We start from the raw sequence: 19147 nt of genomic DNA, 5'->3' as shown, positions 1-19147 counted from the left end.
GACATGAGCTCCTCCTCAAACCAAATGAGGATTCAAATATCCCTCCCATTTGATGTAATACGCCACCGCCAATGAAAAATCGTATCCGTACACCGATCCACCCTCTCACCCGTACATTGCCAAGTAGTACGAACATGAGCATCCCCAAGTGTTGACATTCAATATGGCGGCATGTCGTCAGTGCTGTGCTGTGTCGTGGTGAGTTTAATAAATCATTTAACAATCATTTGGCTGCGAGTTTTGTACACAAATAATCCATCATTATTTAGCATAAAATTTGTCGACTTCCTCGATAAACAAATTGCGATATTATGTTGATTACAATTCAGTCAAAATCCGAATCGTGTCACGGAGAAAAAAAAAGTAGAATAAACTAAAACTGCCGACTGCTGATGAACTCGTTGGATAGTACATACATACCACTACATACGAATGATAAATAGGCGAAAAAATTGGGAAATTATAACGGTTCATTATTTATTGTTGATACGAAACTCACGATATTCATCGGCATATGTCTCAGGGGAGAATTAAATTGTCTGCCCTATGATAATTAAAAATTCACTCCATTGATTCAGATTATGCGATTCACATTCACGCACTCTAGTTTACAAATGTGTCGGTGAAGAGGCAAGAGAAACCTGACAAAAACCAGAGTAACATCATAACCTACCCACATAGCTTTCTTTTTATTCTCAATGAAAACAACTCGCAGTCATATTTCTACCAATAAATCATAACTCCTGCACAATGTTCATAAACAAATACTATTCTTTTGTTTTCAGCTTGTGTAATTGTTAGTTTAGGACAATTTTTGAAACCAACGCTCACTGTAAATTCCACATTAAAAACAAAAAGCTGAAGAACAAAGAGAAACGCAAGAGATAAACTATAACGATTAAAAAAAAAAAAGTTTATTGTAACGACACAACCACACTCAGCACGCATTGAAGACATCTGAGGATTTTCATGCCAACATTTGTCCTCTAACAAATAAATTCAAGATAACATTTTAAAACATTTACAAATTTTTTTCTTTTCGTTTCAATTATTTTTTACGAATGAGAAAATAATAATCAACGCGCAGACTGATGTGGAAGTTAATAAAACTATCGGCGGTTAAATAACGAAGTAAAAGAGTAAATTTTTAATTGATAAATCAAGTAAACGCGTAACTGTGTGTCCAATCGGAGTGAACTGTGCTGTAATAATTTTCTCTTTTTGTAAACCAATACTAAAAGATAAAAACATAAAAGTTTTCATTGATTTGTTCGTTTGTATGTGCGTTGGTGCGTCGAGCCAACGAAAATTTCAGTAGAAAAAAAAAACAAAACTTATGACGGGGTCGATTTAAATTGCACAGTGATCGTGATTATAGCTGATACTGGGCTGTACATCACTTGGTGAAAATTGTAAATTTTTAACTAATCGAATCCAAAGGACACTCCAATCATTATAAACGAGTGCCAAAAATATTGTTCTCGATATTAAATCGAATACCGCGAGAATAAACTAACCCCCCTGAACGACCCCAGCGAATTCCTCGTTCATCAGAAATTACAAATTCAAGTTCTCCTAACGTCCTAATAGTTGAATTCAAAAAGAGAAGTTTTTTTTTGTCGAGGAAACGGAGTAAAAAGAAAAACGAACGATTTAAGGTACCAAGAACCATTCTGTGATATCTATGTTAACACTTAAATACTATTGAAAAGACTAAAAAATTTCTTAATATAAGTAAAACAAGAGGAAACAATATATTGCGATCAAGTGAATAACGATAGGGAGGAGGAAGGCAGTGAGCCTCCCTTCGCCCACCGAATTAGCGGGAAACAATTAAGGAAACAAATAAAATAATAAACTGCGTGGAGAACAGTTCCAAGTAAACAGCAGTGGAAATAAATTTTAATCAAATAATTGAGTTAAAATGTCCAACGATCCTCAGTGGAAGAGTTTCCAGCCGCCAATAATGAACTCTGATCCAGCTATACTTGACTACAAGTCAATGTCAATACCGACTAAAAGTATTGTCGGTGGTACCCAGTCGACCAACAGTCATTATCGCAATGGGACGGGTTATAGGGGTGATGTTCAGGGATATATGGGATCACCACCGGACGGTGGTAAAATATCATACACTGGATATGCACCAGCTACGTCACCACGAAATGGCACTGCTAGATTCCCCAATCGCTCGTTAAATATGGATAATAACGCGCAATATACACAAGAACCAGTGACTAATAATTCTTCTTATCAAGATCAGTCTGTTAACCAAGGGCTACGGGAAGCGGGTATCATTGAAAAATTATTGGTAACTTTTATGCATTACTAAGAATATTGTAGTTAAAACAGTTTATCACATCCAGACTATTTTTAAAAAATTGTCCTCTCTTCTTCAGCATTCTTACGGATTTATCCAGTGCTGTGAGAGACAGGCGCGTTTGTTTTTCCACTTCAGCCAATTCAGCGGTACCATTGAGCACCTGAAAATTGGTGACCCAGTTGAGTTTGAAATGACATATGATCGTAGAACTGGCAAACCAATAGCGAGTATTGTCAATAAAATAGCTCCTGAAGTTGTGCTGAGCGAGGAGAGAGTCACTGGTAACGTTACAACGGAATTACCAGCGAGTGGTGATTCTCAGGGTCGAATTAGCTACGAGAATCGTGGAGAATGCTTCTTTCTCCCTTATACCAAAGACGATGTCGAGGGAAATGTCACTTTACGCGCTGGTGACAAAGTGTCATTTCAGATTGCAACTAATCAACGGTAAATTGGCTTTTTTTAATCAGGTGAATTTTCCAGAGGTTTTAATGGATTAATTATCCAGAGGAGACGATGTCCTCGAGTCAAGACAGTGCCTTCCACTGGACAATTCACCTCGGTAGATATTCAAAATATCAATAATCCCGTACTGATTAATTTTAAAAAATTCCAGTGGAAACTTGGGTGCTTGTCACGTGCGACTGGAGAATCCAGCCCATCCAGTTCGTTACCGTGGTGTCGTATGCTCCATGAAGGAGAGTTTTGGATTTATCGAGCGTGCTGATGTGGTTAAAGAGATATTTTTTCACTTCAGCGAGGCTAAAACAGTTAAAGAGGAGTTAAAATTGGGGGATGACGTCGAATTTATCATTCAAACACGTAACGGAAAAGAAGTTGCGTGTAATATAACAAAATTACCACCAGGTTCGATAGTATTCGAGGAAGTTAATCATGAAATAATGAAGGGGCAAGTACTGAAGTCACTGGAGAGGGGCAATGCTGCACGTCATCAGAACGATCCACTGCCCGGTCGTATACGTTATCGAGCACCAGATTATTCTGAGGTGGAAGTGCCATTTGGGGATAAGGACCAGAAGGGAGATTTTACACTCAAGTAATCACTTTATTTTCTATATTTAGTTGTACTTGAAGAGTCAAGAGATCATTTCATTTATATTTTTCGATTGATTGATTTAGGCACGGCGATTGGGTACAATTTTTAATAGCCACTGATACGAGAGATCAATTGAAAAGGGCCACCGAGATATCGCTGCTACCTGAGTCATTCGCTGTCTCCGGTGAGAGACGCGAGCAGGGTGTTATTGCATCGTTGAAGGATGGATTTGGATTCATTCGCTGCGTCGACCGAGACACCAGATTGTTCTTCCACTTTAATGAAGTGCTTGACATTGATCGCGAAATAAGTGTTGGGGATGAGGTGGAGTTTACCGTCATTCAAGCCGGCCTCTGTGTAAGTAGATAATTGTTGTAGGGACTTTATAAGTCGATGGAGAATTGTTCATAAATTAAATCTATCAATAGCAGGATCCACCGACTTTCTTTGGAAACATGCGGCACAGTGCTATCAGGCTCAAACACCTGCCTGCCGGAACTGTTCAGTTTGAAACTGTTACTGAGAGCGATGTACGTGGAAATGTTATTCAGGATGTCAATGGACTGGAGCCGGGGTTAATTGGGTACACGGGTAAAGATGGGGCTCAAAAAAGTATTATTTTCTTTGCCAAGGATTGCGATCCTAAGAGTATTCCTAAATTGAATGAGAAGGTATGTACACATTTTTTGTAATGAACAAAAAAAAACGATTGGGATTTAAAATAATTAGTTCCCATTATTTTCTGCAACAATAGGTTAAATTCGGCATCTGCCAGGTAAAGAGAAATAAGGAATTAGTAGCAGTGGATATATCATTGGTAAATCCACCACTTGAAAAAACGCAGAATGGAAGTGACAAACCGGTTGGCCAAATTTGTCAAGGTTTTATTGCAGCTCTCAAGGATGGTTTTGGATTCATCGAGACTGTTAATCATGAAAAAGAAATATTTTTTCACTTTAGGTGAGCGAAGATGGATAATAACAATTTTAAAGTCTTTATTCTTAGCTTTTTTACAATTTTATGAATTCCTCGTCTAATTTTTTGGGACATTCCAATAAATCTTTGAAATAAAATTTCCACATTGTTCATACTCTTTCGTTATCTATTTTGCTGGGTTCGATCAGAGTCTGCAATGTCTTTTATTTATAAAAAAAATTATCACTGAGTTGTTCACGTCACACAATAATAAATATTAATTTCCCTCCTTTTAGCACTTTTGATGGTGATGCAAGCAACTTAGAGCTTGGATCTGAAATTGAATGTACAGTGAACACAGGAACTGTTCGTGGTACAGGTGGATGTATAGCAGCTGAATCAGTGCGTGTCGTTGCACGTGGTACAATACCACGTGCTACTGTTGTCAGTGAAGTGCTCGACGGTGTTGTCACGAGACCTTTGCGCAGTGCCAATCCCGAACAGCAGGAGTACGCTGGTTTAATAAAATTGTCTTCAACTGATGATGATAAAACACCAGAATATGAATTTGGAATAATGGGACTGATAAATAAACGTGAATTACTGCAGATCAATGATCCTGTGCAGTTTCAAATTGATTCTGAGGGGCATGCTTGTAATATCGTTGCCGTTAGAAAGAAGAGAATAGCAACTGTTGACGCTGTTAAGGCAGCATTTGGATTTCTAGCTTATGAAGTTGACGAGGGAAAAAAACTTTTCTTTCATATGACTGAAGTTAAGGATAATGCAACTCTCCAGCCCGGTGATCAAGTGGAATTCGTACTCGTTACTAATCAGAGGAATGGAAAATCATCGGCTTGCAATGTTACACGACTGAGGTATTATATTAAACAAATATAAATGTTATAATAACTAATGAACTTTGTTTCAATAATTTATTAATTTTTTAGTGGAGAATCTGTACAACAACGACCTGAACGCCTGATAAGCCGACTCCGTACGGTCTCATTGGAAGACGCGGGCCCAAAATTAACAGTAATCAGACAGCCCAAAGGACCGGATGGCACACGTGGCTTTACTCAAGAACGTTCACAGCGTGTTGCCGGATGTCTTGAAGAGTAGAAGAGACAAGACTCAGCATCAATGGTAGACGTGCATAAAAAATTAATCCCATCCATCATTGAAGTAATTATGATTTTTTAGTCGATGCTGGTTGATGCCGCGATTAAAATTGCACGGCATTAATAGCAACAAAACCACACGTTAAATAAAATTGCCAAATCGAGACTTATTCTTTGAAAAGTGACTAATACAAATAATCACACGGCAAGAGGAGCCTTTGAGAGAAAACAAAGTAATGGCGAATTTGGGTATAAATATTTGTATCATGAAAACAACGAGCCATAATTTAATAAATCCGCGAAGACGGCACACATTTACATCATGATGAAAAATAATACGTAATTTATTTAGAACGAGGGTTACTTCAGGCGTCTCATTTTATTGATTATCGTCGCCTTCCATCGAACTTTCTTTTCTCATTAATTAATGGTATAATTATTATCGATTGATTAACATGTATCCATCCATTTATTTCTCTTTCTTTCGTTAATTTCATAATGGTATTTTTTATTAGCGGGGAAAAAAATTATGTAAATTAAGTTAATTTAAAAATGAAAATGAAAAATGACAAAAAACAGAGCAGACAATGTGTAAGAAACAAATAATGAACAAAACCCCACTGGAAAGAAATTCAACATTGCCTGATTGAAAATTGGAACTGTATTGATTTTCAATGGTTACGAGAAAATATTTACATGAAAGATAGACCATTACTGTTATCCGAGCAAATGGGAGTGAATGTGAGAACGAGTGTGTGTGTGAATGAAAAGAATAAATTGAGAAAACGAATTATAAGAGAAGTAAAAACAAAAATATTCCCGTAAATTTTCAGCGCAACACCGGGGAGTGATGAACAAATGTAAACAATACGTATCACAAATAAAATTCAAACTCAATGCGTGTACCGTACCGCATTGCATGTTTATGGATAAAAAAAAATTCAAAAATATAAAAAGAAAGGAAAATGATCGAATTGAAACAATTTTTTTGAAAATCATGAAAAATAAATGCAAAAAAAACTGGCCACCAGTTTGTTCTAGATAATATATTATATATGAATATATAAATACGTTGTTAAGTTCCTCATTCAGTCACGTGTTTGAGAAAACACGATGAATCAAATTAGTATAATGAATTCAAGTTGAAAAACAGAGGAAAATATTGAAGTGCGCAAAAAGGGTGGGGGACGAGTGATGCTCGAGAAAGGTACAGTGAGATAAAGGTGGTGAAAATTTTCTGATGCGTTTGTCGTTCACGTTTTTTGTAAGGGAAAATCATGAAAACAATAATGAAACCACGGAGGTAAGAATGGCATTAATTGTAATAGTGTGATAAGCGAAGACATGATTACACTATTAATTGGAGCGTTCACGGATACCAAGTGTGCTTTCATCGGAACCCATTCGATGAAACCATAACGAGGAGGGAAACCAAAAGATGAAAAAAAAAAACAAAACACTGTAAAACTATTGATGAATAAACCTTGCAAACAATAACAAAATCTGTTCATCTACTTCAGAAGTGGCAGTTCATGTATAGTTTATTGTTTTATGTACAGTATCATTGGAGAAACAAAATGCTGTTCTTTCAGGGTGATAAGGAACTAAGTGGAGCTGGGAGAAAAAACGCATGCATCGTGGTTTTGCTTGGGGAGACAATTTTATAGAATTTAGATAACGACGCACTCGTATGGGAATGGACCACGGAATTTCAAGCTGTTTGGCCGCGGACATTCTGGAAATAAAAATGATAGATTTTTTTAGTTCGAGATTGGAGGAATAGACGTGATATTGTTGAGCAATTGATAGAGAATTTTATCGTTCGATAATTCTGGGGCTCTTCCTTTGATAAATTAAGGAGTGAGGAACTATTCCGTCTAATTCTCCCCAATTGCAATAGAAAATTAATGATTACCTCTATCACAGCGTGCGCCGTAATATCCAGTGCCCTCGCATTGACACTTGTATCCAGGCTCTTGTGAAATCTGAAGACACGAGCCGTCATGAAGGCAGGGTCGCTGACGACTGCAAATATCGTGACGTCGACCTAGAGGTAACGAAAAATGTAAAAAACTATGAGTCTCTGTTGCAACAAATCCATAAATTCTACAGAGCATGTTCACGGTGGAATCCAAATAATTACCCTTTAGTGCCATTTTGCAAGACTCATTCGAGTCGTATCTGTACTCAGCTCTGCATCCGTACCCGCAACTGCACTGATTATTAAAAATCCTGCAACCGTGTCTCATTTGATCGAGATCGCACGCCTCCCCGAGAATTCCTGATTAAAATTTAATGCCGATTGTAGTGATTAACGTATTCTCTTATTTACTATCGGAAGCACCGGATGCACTCAACAGCAACAACAACTTCCCACTCAATGCACGTACAGCATGATAATTTTTTAAGGGATAAAAAAATTAATCAAATTTTTTATCGACATGATTTGTCCATTTTCCACGAGTCTTAATATTTTACAATCATTTTACTATGTGAATTTCGATACTGAATTGTTAGAAAAAAATATTAAGGATGAAAATCCAGTACAAAAGTATTATTAAAATTATACTATTAATTTATAATTTTCTATATCATCAACATGATAGGAGAGTGCAAGCGGGTGGGCATGGAAGCACACACCCCTCACTGAGTGACAAATTTAAATATCCCCAAGAGAAAATTCAAAAGAATAGAACATACCCACTGCGACGACGATGATAACACAATAAATGGCGATTTTTCCCATGATTATCTCCCTCTCTCGTAAATGAAAAATTTCAAAATTCTGTTTTCCCTCCGACAAAGGGTGGCTCGCACTCCTAGAAATGCTCGCGTGCACTTGAAAATATTACAAAGGAACTTCGCGACACTATTTCAGTGACAATGCGAGAGTGAATGAGCAAAAGACGCGCGTGGGGTAGCTTGAGTAGAAAAGAGTACGCGTGTCAGCTAGTGACGGACTAAAATACAAAAGAAACCTCTGTCCCCTGGGATTCGTGCATGTGCGCGGAGCCTCCAAGCCATTGCACTTGCGGCTCCGCCTCTTTTTTTTTTCATCATTCTCGCTGTCATGAGCTTTAAAATCACCTCCAGAGGGTTTTATTTCGTGATTTTTTGGGTCTGAAGTCGTTCGGGAAGTTTAATTTATTTTTTCCACATTTCTTCGGAAGAGGAGCGGGAGAACTATAATTTCTAAATTTGAGAATACGAATTCATCTTGAAACCGTTAGCGTTTGGGGGACGGAGAGGAAGTTGGATCTTATCAGAGTTGAACTGGTCACAGTAGATATGAGGGAAGAGTGTATCTATGCGCTCACACATCTCTAACGTTTTTCTCCGTTGAATGATAAAAAATACTAAGTAATGGAGCCAACGGCATGAGCTGGTGATAACAGCTAGCGAAACACGAGCGATGATGATATTTCACGAACGAAAATTGTAGGAACATTTTCGAAAAATGAACCAGACAATTTCCATTGACATAATCTCTTCGTTGTATACTCTGTTTATTAGTTTAATAATTTATAATCTGAGAAAATAATAGAAAATTGTTATAGTTATAACATTCATAATTCATTGGACGGATTACAAAGATTGCAGAGCACTTAAAATAGCTGATTTTACCCTGTGTCCTGGCAGTCAATAGCTCAATTGGAATGTACATTTTTATGATGTAGATTTTCAAGGCTTTCTAGATTCTGAAAATACTTGGGTTATTATTCAGGTCGATGAGGTGGGAGAATGTGGGTAAATAAGTACCTTACATGAATGTCTGATCGTGCTGCTCGTGGATCATTGTAGATCGACGAGACTGGATCATTCCCGATTGACGACTGTACAACTCCCGCATTAAATTCTCTTTCTCCTGTTCAAGGAGAACTATTTTGTGGCCTTTCTTGCTCACCTCCTGCAACAAATCGCCAATTCCATTATTGGACGTTCAACAAATTATGAGTGACGAAAAAATGAATTACTTCGGTTAATCTACGATTCTGTTGCTTCAATCGCGCCATCATATCTTGACTCAATTGCGCCGAACTGGGGGTACTCAAGAACGCGAGATTCATGTGCATTGGCAGTCCACCTCGTTCCCAGCTCGTTATCAGAGCTGCTAAGTGACGATTCACTTCTAAAACTCTAGCTCTCTGAAGTTCTAAACGCTCTTGTTGGGCTTCTGTCCACTGTTCCTGTTGACAATGACGATTAGCTTCCCCGAAAATTATTATAGTCCATAGAAATATATTTTAAAAGGTACCACGTGGGAGCCCATATTCCCCAGGTGTCTGATCTTCTCCTGAGTCACTGAAATCTGCTTCAAATACCACTCCCTCGCTTTGTCAACGGCTGCGAGGCCTTGAAGCAGTACATCTCTCTCTTGTTCGATTTGTTTCATCCTTTTCACCTGTAATTTTTCAGACATTCAACGGAAAATTATGATTTTAATATGAGAGAAACTCCCCCAGAACTGTCTAATTACCAAGTTATAATCAATGCCATTCTGTAACGTATGTCTCCTAGGCTCTCTCCTGCGCACGGTGTTCTTCTTCAAAGGAATTCCAATTTCATTATTATGGATCTCCCCAGCCTTGCCATCTCCGAGAATTCTCTGAGGTCTCAACGAGCTCAAACACCTAGAGTCTACCCCATAACTACTACCATTTGTCACGATTTGCCTAGATTTATCAATGCACTTGTCCCCATCACTCATCATGAGCCCCATCTGCCAATTCTGAAGAGCTGTTCTTATTTCTGATTTATCAAAATTAGCAGCCCCTGTTCTTGGGGGTTTTGGTGGTCCCAGTGGCTTGACAACTTTCAACTCCTGATTACTCCTACCCTCGATATTGTCTAATGGCATTGGATTGCAATTGCCTGGATTATCGTTGTTACTGGCTCCATAGTGATGGTGATGGTTGTGATAGTGATGATAGGAGTTACTCACAGTTTCCTTTTTTCCTGTAATTAGCTGAGGCATGCTGAGGGTTCTCTGCTGAGAAATGGCATTGGCATTGTTGGGACGTATGGCAGCTGTATTTGGGGATGTCCAGGGAGTTTTTCCCTGGCTATCACCAGTGAGGAATGGGGCTGATGGGGGTCTATTCGGTTGTCCAGTTTCTCGATTCATATGACTCTCCTTCACATCGGTATCATTTTTTATCTGAAGCAGACACATCTTGAGCCCAGCGCAGAATCTGTCGAAGGACAACAGCCCATTCGGTGGTGTAAGTTTTTTCAAACTCTCCAGAACACCCTTGGGCAAACCCTGGGTACCATCATCCTGCCACCGCTCCTCGATATCCGAGTACTTGACGTAACCCGAATTTTGATCATCCATTATTCGGAACAGTGTCCTCATTGCTGATAGAAAACTCTTGGGTAGATCATCCGTGGATGGTATTTGTGCCATGTTTGAAATATTTATGGTAATTTATGGAGTATTGGTTACGGTGTTGTTAGTAGTCACGATGATAATGCTGTTGTCATCATTGCGGAGGGCTGTGGGACGGTTTAACGGGTACGCGACAGCTGCTACATGCCCTGAATGATAAGTAATCGACGAGTAATGGATCAATTGTTGTCCACCAGTATATACCACCCTCACCACACTGACAAGTGACATTCTTGCGTTAGTGATGCGCAGATTTACGGTGGGTTTTCACCGGGCGACTGTCGCTGGCGCCCAGAGCGGGCGGGAATTTTCAAATGTGGTTATAGATTGAAGACCTATCAATCAATTGCTTCCTCACAAAGGTTTCAAGTACATTATGTATTATGGGTTTATGTAAATATAAATAAATTTTTCTATTAGCAATTTATGGAATGTTTGAGGAGATAGAATTGTGTTTCCATCGCTAATGGAAAAATGGAAAGTCAATTACTGGCAGAGAGCTCACTTTATTGTTTCCTAAAAATATGTGGTCTCTAATTACACATTAATTATGTATCTCTACATTCATCTGACCATTGCCAACAAAAAATCGGCGGGAGACGAGGCAGTTGACACTGAGCGGCGCCACTTCCCGGCCCCAGTTCGCAGTATGTCGCTGGCATTGTCCCCCTCCCGCCAAACCACCGACGCTAACCTCATTCGCCAAAAATTCACGAATCTCCCAATCGTCATACCTCCATTACAAATAAATAGATAACTCATTCTAAAAAAATACTCGCTGTATATCTTTATAAAACGTAGTCGATTAAATTTCCCAGGAATCAAAAATAATCCAATCACTCAGACTATCACACACTCGCAACATTGTTGAGCAAAGTATACACACTTAACACAACAGTCATTGTCCTTTTCCTCATGATAATGATTCTTCAATTTGTGATTAACCCCATTGTGACCGTTCTTTGTAGGCTCCTTAGTTTGGATTTCGATGGCATCAGTCGCATCCTCATCCCTGGATTTACTCGAAGTTGTTGAAATCTCCAGATGTCCAGGACGTTCGGCATCGGATGCGTCGTGAATTGCCGAGATTGACTCGATAGGTGGTGAGTCCCTTGTCATGATTACACTGGACAAAAAAACAGTATACATTAGCAACAAAAAAAATCCGAAGGGAATAATAAATGTCTGAATGGCTTTCACTACCATTTGGCCCGGATGAAAGGCTGAATTCTCGTCATTTCTTCGGGAGTGAAGCTCGAGTAGAACGACATGATCGAAATTAAAATGTTAACTGCACGTCTTCAGAACATTATTTGATTCTATCAGAGTTAATAGGGCCTAATAAACGTCAAACATTTTTTTCTCCTCGAGACGAACTAACACAAATGGGCACGTGCGTAATTCAGTATACGATGAAGGGGAGAGAGGGATACAAACAGCTGCAACTGACCATCACACTTTCTGCACCCCTATTGTTGTTCCCTCTCCCCCGTGTCTTATTCACGCTCCAGAGAGCATTTCCACGTACACCCACGTTACCTCGAGATATTTATTCACTCCGTCTTGTTCCCCTGTCCCATCGGTATCGTCTTTCACACTCGGTGGGACCGAATGAATGGAAAAAAAAAATGTGTCTATTGTGTTGGGGGGATAAACTGCTTACTTGTACGTTCCGCGCCTTGGTAGGGGACTTTTGAGCCTCATGACTCCAAACGTAACAACGCCTTACGGATGACTCCTGGAGATTTTTTTAAGAAAGTGACAACGCAGCCTCATGCCTCCGGGCCAAACAGTAAATATACCCAAAACATCTGAAGTACTATAGGCTCTTACCTGCCCTCTTCCACCGAACGATTTCTCTCGTGACGATGGTGCCTTGACTTTCGCCGATTCAGAAATAGCCAGTTCCGGTGTCTCTTCCCGAATGGGTGTTTCGAGGTGTTGAAACTGTACCCACGACTTGACCCAAACCTCGATCTCCCCAGCATTGTACGAATGTCTCTTGGATATTGTTTTTTTGGGACTTGTGAAGGTAAAGAAAGGCCAACTACGGTTTATTACAAGAGTAGAGAACTGTACGTAGTATAGTTGCGAGAGGTTCCCCCCTCGAGGCCATCCGCAGACTGTTTTCCCCCCACACTGTACAGTGTACCACTTCTCTTGACACTCCGCTTACGTCATTGGGAGGAATTGTCATGATTTTTTATTGGAAAATGTGGGTTTATTGATGGTATGAAGGTACCTCAACAGTCCAGCAACTGACAATGCCCCAGTTTTGGGGACCTTCAGCGGTTTTTAACGGATAAAATGGGAAATTTCATTTTAAAAAATCGTTATCAGGAAATTATAAATATTCGATATGAATTTGAAGTATTTTTTTTCAAAAATATGACCCCAACAGCACTGAAATTCCTCTCCTGAAGAATTTTTATCTGTATAATAGATTAGACTCGTTAACGATAGATGATCTAATGACATTCTTCGATGGACTAGTCAATGAAATCATTAAGATTCATTATTTGGCATTATTAAATTTTTTTATATTAATTTGTTGAATCTTCCATTTGAACGCAATCGTTGGACGGCAGTGATACCCTGACTGCGATACCCTGGGTATTTTTCTAAAGTAAATATTTTGAAACATAGGCAGCTATCACGATAACGATTGGTTCGGGGAACTGATTATTTCGCTTGCCTTCAATTTTTTTTCGCAATTAATCTTTTATTTTATAAGAAATATAAACATTTGAATCCAATATCGACATGTCATTCGAAAATGGCTCACTTACCATCTATTTTATATTATTAGATAATAATTTTATCCTCTTCTTAACTTCGTCGCACCTGGATTAGTCTCGAATTTCATAAAAAAAAATGAATAGCACATTTTCAAGCCCTCTCGAGGTTTTTAACGAACGTCCACACATCATCAGCCAGGACTTTCGGCTCCTCAAACGCTGCAAAGTGGCCTCCACGTGGCAAGTGATTAAATTGCGTCAAATTTTTGAATCGCAACTTGGCGATTTTTTCGGGGATGTAGAGGATCTCGTGGGGGAATACCGCGCAGGCTGTCGGCACGTACGACTGAATACTTTGAAAAACAAACAACAAAGATTAATTTTAAATGTAAATGAACGGCATTATTATTTGGGAAGGGGACTAATGACTCACTGATCTAATTTATCACGATTCTCAGCGCTGAAGCTTTCGGCGTACAGTCTGACACTCGTTGTGATGGAATTCGTTACCCAGTAGATCATAACGTTGTCGAGGAGCTCATCTAATGTAAATTTTTCTAACAAACCACCATCTCCACGGAATCGGTAATCTGGATTCGTCCAGGTACTGAATTTCTCGAGAATGTAGGCTGCTAGTCCGGCTGGAGCATTATTGAGCCCAACTCCTGGAATGAGCGACAAATTTTTGTTTTTGTTGAGACGTTTTGCTAGTCAGTGAAAAATGTCTGCAGAAGTTGGAGCAATTCAGAGATTCGTGATTTTCTATTTGAATAAATCATGATTTATTCTGAGGTAAAATGTCGATCAATGGATTTCCCACACTCACCGACAGTATCCGGTTTGGTGGCCTGGATGTGGAAATATCCAGATTCCTCCATGGTTCTGGACCAGTGCTTGGACATCGGATAGAGCTTGGCGACGTGCTCAGGGTCGACCACGAACGAGGGAAAATACGATCCAAGAAACTGCCAGAACATGGCTCGAGGACCAGACACCCAGCACATATTTAAATGTGAGCCTAGGACCCTGTTGGAGTTATTAAATAATATAGTGGGTTATCAACCGGGCAGCCGTTAACCCCATACCTTTCTGGAAATAGTATTGCTATATCAGAAGTGATAGCACTTCCCCAGTCTCCACCTTGCGTGTAGAATTTATTAAATCCTAGACGTATCATCAAATTTTTAAAAATCACGGCGATCTAAAATTCAACACATCATCGTGAACAACTGAGCCATCCTGAGAAAGAAGTCTAGGAGAATAACACAAAAGGATAATCAACCTGAGCATGACCAAGACCCGGACGAACGGCTCCCTGGGAAAATCCGTACCCCGGCAACGAGGGAGCAATAACTTCAAAGACAAAATCGGCATCAGGACGTGGTGTCGTCAACATAGGAATGATCTTCTGGAATTCGACGACAGATCCTAGCCAGCCATGCACCAGAAGGAGTGGAAGAACCCTCAAGGGCTTCCCATTCTTCAGAGCCTTAGATGGCTTCACGTGGATGTAGTGAATATCTAGACCTTTGGAAGAAACAATTATGACTGAGTTTTCATCATCTGTTCGAGTAATTGCTGACAATACCGACCTTGAATTTGCGTGATAAACTGGGGATACTTGTTGAGGAGCTCCTGACGTTTATACCAGTCATATTTATTCCTCCAATAATCGATAATTGTCTTGAGATATGCACCGGAAACACCGTAACTCCAGCCGGTGTTCTCCAGGGGTGGGGTCAAATTCCTGGTGCCAGATAATTTCTGCTTGAGGTCCTCAATTACCTAATAGAGCAAGTGAACAGGGAATATAAATCATGAAGCACTTTAATTAATATAAATACGAGGAAAACTTCACTTCTTTACTTCCTCAGAAGGAATAAACGAATTATAAAAAAAAATCGGTCATTAAAAACTGGGGAATACTCTAGATCAATTGGAGTTTATCACGTCTCTCCTGATCTGATTAAAGCAATCGTTCATGTCTGAAAAAAATTCATGAGACAAACAGACATGGTTACATTTTTGGGAATATCAATCTTGAAAGGCCTGATCGAAGAATCTTCTTTAGCTCCAATGGGTCCCCAATTATTTTCTGGTAGTGTTGGAACTTCGTGAGGCGTGTCGTTCAGCAGAATGGGCCCTCTAAATAAAATAGAACGTTAAAAAATCAGAAGATTTAATTAGACGGTCACGTATCTCGTTGAAAATAATTAAGGGAACGCACACGAAGTGATAGGAGACACCGACAGCCAAGAGTACTCCTAAAAGCCCCTTGACAATCATTGTTTGTGCTTTTATAAATTGTAAAACTGCTCGAATGGACTCGCAAACACTAACTGCGATATTTTCCGAAGTAGATATAAGAACCGAGGTCGCATGTAATCAGTGGTGGGGATGAGGTACGAACCCAGCGGTATGAAGCGGTATTATTATGATAATAAACCACTGGGCATTGGTGAAAAGGATTTATATTTAGGGACCAACTCGTCTCAATGAGGTGATTATTCGGATCTAGCGCTAATCGTCGCGAAAACAGATGTGTTTGGATTTAAATTATATCTATCAAAACCATTTTAACCGCGAATTAGTGATATCTAGTTGGCTTTGAATGCGTTTCGATATTTTTCTGAGGAAAAATCTATAGGGCCTTTCCTCGAAAATTAATCGTTATTTAGCCACGATTACTGCACTTTGTAAAGAATCTGCTACTTGTTAATTCTTATGCATTTCCTTGTTGCATTAATCACTATTGCTGTGACCTTCACGTCACGCATACATATGTGCACTCAAATCATAATGTTCTATCACCTGTTGATGATAATATCTGTGATATGGGAGAGGTAGATAGGAGATATATTCCAAATATAAATAAGAATCCATAGATCGATCGGGTATTTTTTTTATTTCAAGTACTTTTTTACAGATTCACATCTATAAATTGTAAATTCACAGGACAAAAGGAAGGAAAAATCAAGAGTCCAATGTCTTTGGTTGTTATTTAACATTGTAATGCTGACTTGTCGATTGTTACCGTCGATTTATTCAATAATAACTTCCAAGTTGAGTTGGAATGAGTCAACATTTACAAAAAGACACCAATTATTTGATTCATTAGCTTTTTATTGTTTAGTGTGTGAAATTTATGGATTACTTTTTTGTTTATAGTGGACTTTAGAAAATTTTTATTTCCTATAAATCTGCCTTCTTCGCGGATTTTTTACTTCTTCGCATTTGTTCCTCAACAATCCCTACGAACTTGTAAACATCCGTGGCAGCAAGTTCTGGCTCTTCTAGCGTTGCGAAGTGTCCACCCCGTGGCATTCTCGTCACCAAAACTAAATTCAAAAATCTTTCCTGGAGCAATTCCCGCGGATACCATATAATCTCGGAGGGAAACTGGGCACAAGCACTTGGTACCTCCACTGGCCATCTAGGGCACCGTAAATAGAGTAGTTATAATTTTTTTGGAGCTTAAGCTTAAAGTTCTTCCTCATAAAGTGCATGATAAAAACTATCAAATTGAACGAAAAAAGGGGACTAAAAAATACTCACTGAGTTTGCCAGACATTATTCTTCTTATTGAATGATTCAGCATATATTCGCATTGCAGTTGTCATTTTTTTCGGCATCCAGTACATCATCAAGTTGTCGATTAGTTCCTCGTGCGTAAACTTTTCGAATAACCCACCATCCTCTTTGAACCTATTACCGCGTTTGGTTGCGTCCGAGAACGTGGTCAGGACGTGAGCGGCGAGACCCGCTGGGGAATCGTCCAGAGCGATACCTTGAAAATTTTTTCAATAATAATGAGGGGTATCAACCCCGGAAAATCGAAGATTTAATTTTCTTTTGTAACTGGGAATTTAATTTAGAGAAATGCTGAACAAACGTCGTTAGGACGAAACAATAGTCAGACACAAACGAATCCGTGAAATTGTCTTTTCGAGACTTTCTTTTTAAATAAATTTTTTAAGATAGTCAAAAAATCGAAGATATCTACCAAATGAATCGGGTTTCGTTGCCTGTAGGTGAAGATACCCAGTAGAGAGTAATGTCTGTGCTGCTTTTTCACTCAACGGATAAAACCAGTGATAATCTTCCTCGTCTAATAACAGAGATGGGAAGAAACTGTAGAAAATAAGCTTCAAGGAGACTTTGGCTGACGATACTGTGCACATAGTCGAGTGCATACCAATCACACTTGAAACAAAAATTGGCCATTAATGGATAGGAGTTTGTCCCATTTGTTTTTGTAATATTTTACTTTTGATTATGAAATGCTCACTGATCTGGAAATAGACTGGACATTTGTCCTGTGATGAAGGCTCCCCAGTCACCCCCATGAACATAGTATTTATTAAAACCTAATCTCAACATCAAGTTCTTCATAATCACCGCAATTTGTGAGCTGCCAAGTCCTGGTCGAATGGCAGCATCAGAGTAACCGAAACCAGGAAGGGAAGGGGCGATGATTTCGAACACAAAATCGTGATCGTCTCGAGGTGTCGTGAGCATAGGAATGAATTTGTAGAATTCAACTATTGATCCTGGCCATCCATGGAGAATCAGCAGTGGCAAAACTCGTTTGCCTTTTGGATCTTTCGGTTTAACGTGGAGGAAACGGATATTCAAACCTGGAATACAGAAATAAATTGACACTTTCCCTCGTCATTAATGCAAATCTAGGATTAGGAAATTCGTGTCACCTTGGATATTCGTTGAGAACAGGGGAAATCTGTTTATGTGAGATAGTTGCGACTTAAAATCATATTTATTCAACCAGTATGACAGGACTTGTTCTTTTAAAAATGGACCACTGATACCGTAGCTCCACTTCGCACCTTCCAGGGGTTGAACTAGGTCTCTTGTGCGATTCAATCGGCTTTTCAAATCATCTATGGCCTGTCCCAATTGAATTATTAATTATGTGAGGAACGAGTGATTTTTCCTTTTTTTTTGCTTAAAAATTCTCTTCAATTTCGAATATATTCACTGAGTGATAATTTTTATATTAAAATTGTATTAAATTACCTCGTCAGTCCAGCGGATTGTAAACGGCTTAATGGACGTATCTGCATGGGGACTTTCAGACCCTGGGCCCCACCACGTATCTTCATACTTTGGTATCGTTTCGTCTGATGTTTGCAAGTAGATTATTCCGATGGCGGATATAACGACCGTCAGGGTAACGAATTTTATCAAAATGTTCATAGTTCACCAAGAGATTGTGATAAAGTACCATCGACCGGTTTGGGCGCTTTGGATGCACCAGGATGGACTGAATGCATTCAACTACTTGCCATTCCCAGAAAGTGTGCTGAGATACTGGTTTTAACTGTAGTTTTCGGTTTTACGGTGTGGTGGGGAGTGTACGCTTTGATGGGTGAGGGTAATTGAAGCGATTTGCGATTCACTGAAGTGGGGTATCTTGATTTTTATGAAGCATAAAGAAGAAGCCGTTTGAATTTTCCACCAAAACAACATTTCCAGTTAGAGGGACTAATGCAAATTTAATCGATATTTTTACGGAATTATCGACTATCGTATCTCTTTTGATTGTATTTTATGACTCTTTTTTATAACTTTCATACAAAGTACACT

The 19147-nt window shown here is 39.1% G+C and overlaps 6 protein-coding genes across 9 annotated transcripts; 1 reads left to right on the top strand and 5 right to left on the bottom strand.

Moving 5' to 3' along the window:
• The first annotated feature begins 1924 nt into the window (after nucleotides 1–1924).
• Nucleotides 1925–6918, top strand: LOC135167653 (cold shock domain-containing protein E1-like). 2 transcript variants are annotated; one of them, XM_064131070.1, is made up of 8 exons: nucleotides 1925–2311; nucleotides 2400–2770; nucleotides 2940–3380; nucleotides 3464–3737; nucleotides 3812–4051; nucleotides 4135–4340; nucleotides 4592–5173; nucleotides 5246–6918. In XM_064131070.1, exons 1-8 carry the CDS (start codon nucleotides 1925–1927, stop codon nucleotides 5415–5417), a joined length of 2673 nt encoding a protein of 890 aa, XP_063987140.1. In that variant the 3' UTR covers nucleotides 5418–6918. The 2 variants fall into 2 exon arrangements, with proteins under 2 accessions (XP_063987140.1, XP_063987139.1); XM_064131069.1 differs by having other exon boundaries at nucleotides 3809–4051.
• Nucleotides 6328–8753, bottom strand: LOC135167683 (scavenger receptor class F member 2-like). Its single transcript, XM_064131134.1, has 4 exons — nucleotides 8117–8753; nucleotides 7560–7697; nucleotides 7332–7463; nucleotides 6328–7151 (listed from the first exon to the last, which is right to left on the bottom strand). Exons 1-4 carry the CDS (start codon nucleotides 8160–8162, stop codon nucleotides 7087–7089), a joined length of 381 nt encoding a protein of 126 aa, XP_063987204.1. The 5' UTR covers nucleotides 8163–8753; the 3' UTR covers nucleotides 6328–7086.
• Nucleotides 8754–8905: 152 nt separating this feature from the next.
• On the bottom strand, nucleotides 8906–11043 carry LOC135167664 (suppressor APC domain-containing protein 2). 2 transcript variants are annotated; one of them, XM_064131092.1, is made up of 5 exons: nucleotides 9894–11043; nucleotides 9672–9818; nucleotides 9391–9603; nucleotides 9176–9323; nucleotides 8906–9114 (listed from the first exon to the last, which is right to left on the bottom strand). In XM_064131092.1, the coding sequence occupies exons 1-4, from the start codon at nucleotides 10821–10823 to the stop codon at nucleotides 9177–9179; spliced, it is 1437 nt and encodes a 478-aa protein (XP_063987162.1). In that variant the 5' UTR covers nucleotides 10824–11043; the 3' UTR covers nucleotides 8906–9114; nucleotide 9176. The 2 variants fall into 2 exon arrangements, with proteins under 2 accessions (XP_063987162.1, XP_063987161.1); XM_064131091.1 differs by having other exon boundaries at nucleotides 9181–9323; nucleotides 9894–11042.
• Nucleotides 11044–11310: 267 nt separating this feature from the next.
• On the bottom strand, nucleotides 11311–13099 carry LOC135167680 (uncharacterized). Of its 2 annotated transcripts, none has more exons than XM_064131129.1 (2): nucleotides 12639–13099; nucleotides 11311–11931 (listed from the first exon to the last, which is right to left on the bottom strand). In XM_064131129.1, the coding sequence occupies exons 1-2, from the start codon at nucleotides 12791–12793 to the stop codon at nucleotides 11646–11648; spliced, it is 441 nt and encodes a 146-aa protein (XP_063987199.1). In that variant the 5' UTR covers nucleotides 12794–13099; the 3' UTR covers nucleotides 11311–11645. The 2 variants fall into 2 exon arrangements, with proteins under 2 accessions (XP_063987199.1, XP_063987200.1); XM_064131130.1 differs by lacking the exon at nucleotides 12639–13099 and adding an exon at nucleotides 12009–12423.
• Nucleotides 13100–13506: 407 nt separating this feature from the next.
• Nucleotides 13507–15924, bottom strand: LOC135167666 (juvenile hormone epoxide hydrolase 1-like). The gene is made up of 8 exons (XM_064131094.1): nucleotides 15771–15924; nucleotides 15565–15688; nucleotides 15136–15328; nucleotides 14826–15070; nucleotides 14629–14744; nucleotides 14370–14569; nucleotides 13977–14208; nucleotides 13507–13896 (listed from the first exon to the last, which is right to left on the bottom strand). The coding sequence occupies exons 1-8, from the start codon at nucleotides 15827–15829 to the stop codon at nucleotides 13695–13697; spliced, it is 1371 nt and encodes a 456-aa protein (XP_063987164.1). The 5' UTR covers nucleotides 15830–15924; the 3' UTR covers nucleotides 13507–13694.
• A 505-nt stretch (nucleotides 15925–16429) lies between these two features.
• Nucleotides 16430–18864, bottom strand: LOC135167665 (juvenile hormone epoxide hydrolase 1-like). Its single transcript, XM_064131093.1, has 6 exons — nucleotides 18578–18864; nucleotides 18253–18448; nucleotides 17832–18180; nucleotides 17547–17746; nucleotides 17099–17330; nucleotides 16430–16976 (listed from the first exon to the last, which is right to left on the bottom strand). Exons 1-6 carry the CDS (start codon nucleotides 18755–18757, stop codon nucleotides 16736–16738), a joined length of 1398 nt encoding a protein of 465 aa, XP_063987163.1. The 5' UTR covers nucleotides 18758–18864; the 3' UTR covers nucleotides 16430–16735.
• Between the last annotated feature and the right edge of the window lie 283 nt (nucleotides 18865–19147).

Source organism: Diachasmimorpha longicaudata, chromosome 11, assembly GCF_034640455.1.
Source record: "Diachasmimorpha longicaudata isolate KC_UGA_2023 chromosome 11, iyDiaLong2, whole genome shotgun sequence".
In the NCBI taxonomy this organism is placed as follows: Eukaryota; Metazoa; Arthropoda; class Insecta; order Hymenoptera; family Braconidae; genus Diachasmimorpha; species Diachasmimorpha longicaudata.
The sequence above is the reverse complement of the archived record's forward strand: the minus strand, read 5'-3'. Positions and strand labels throughout refer to the sequence as shown.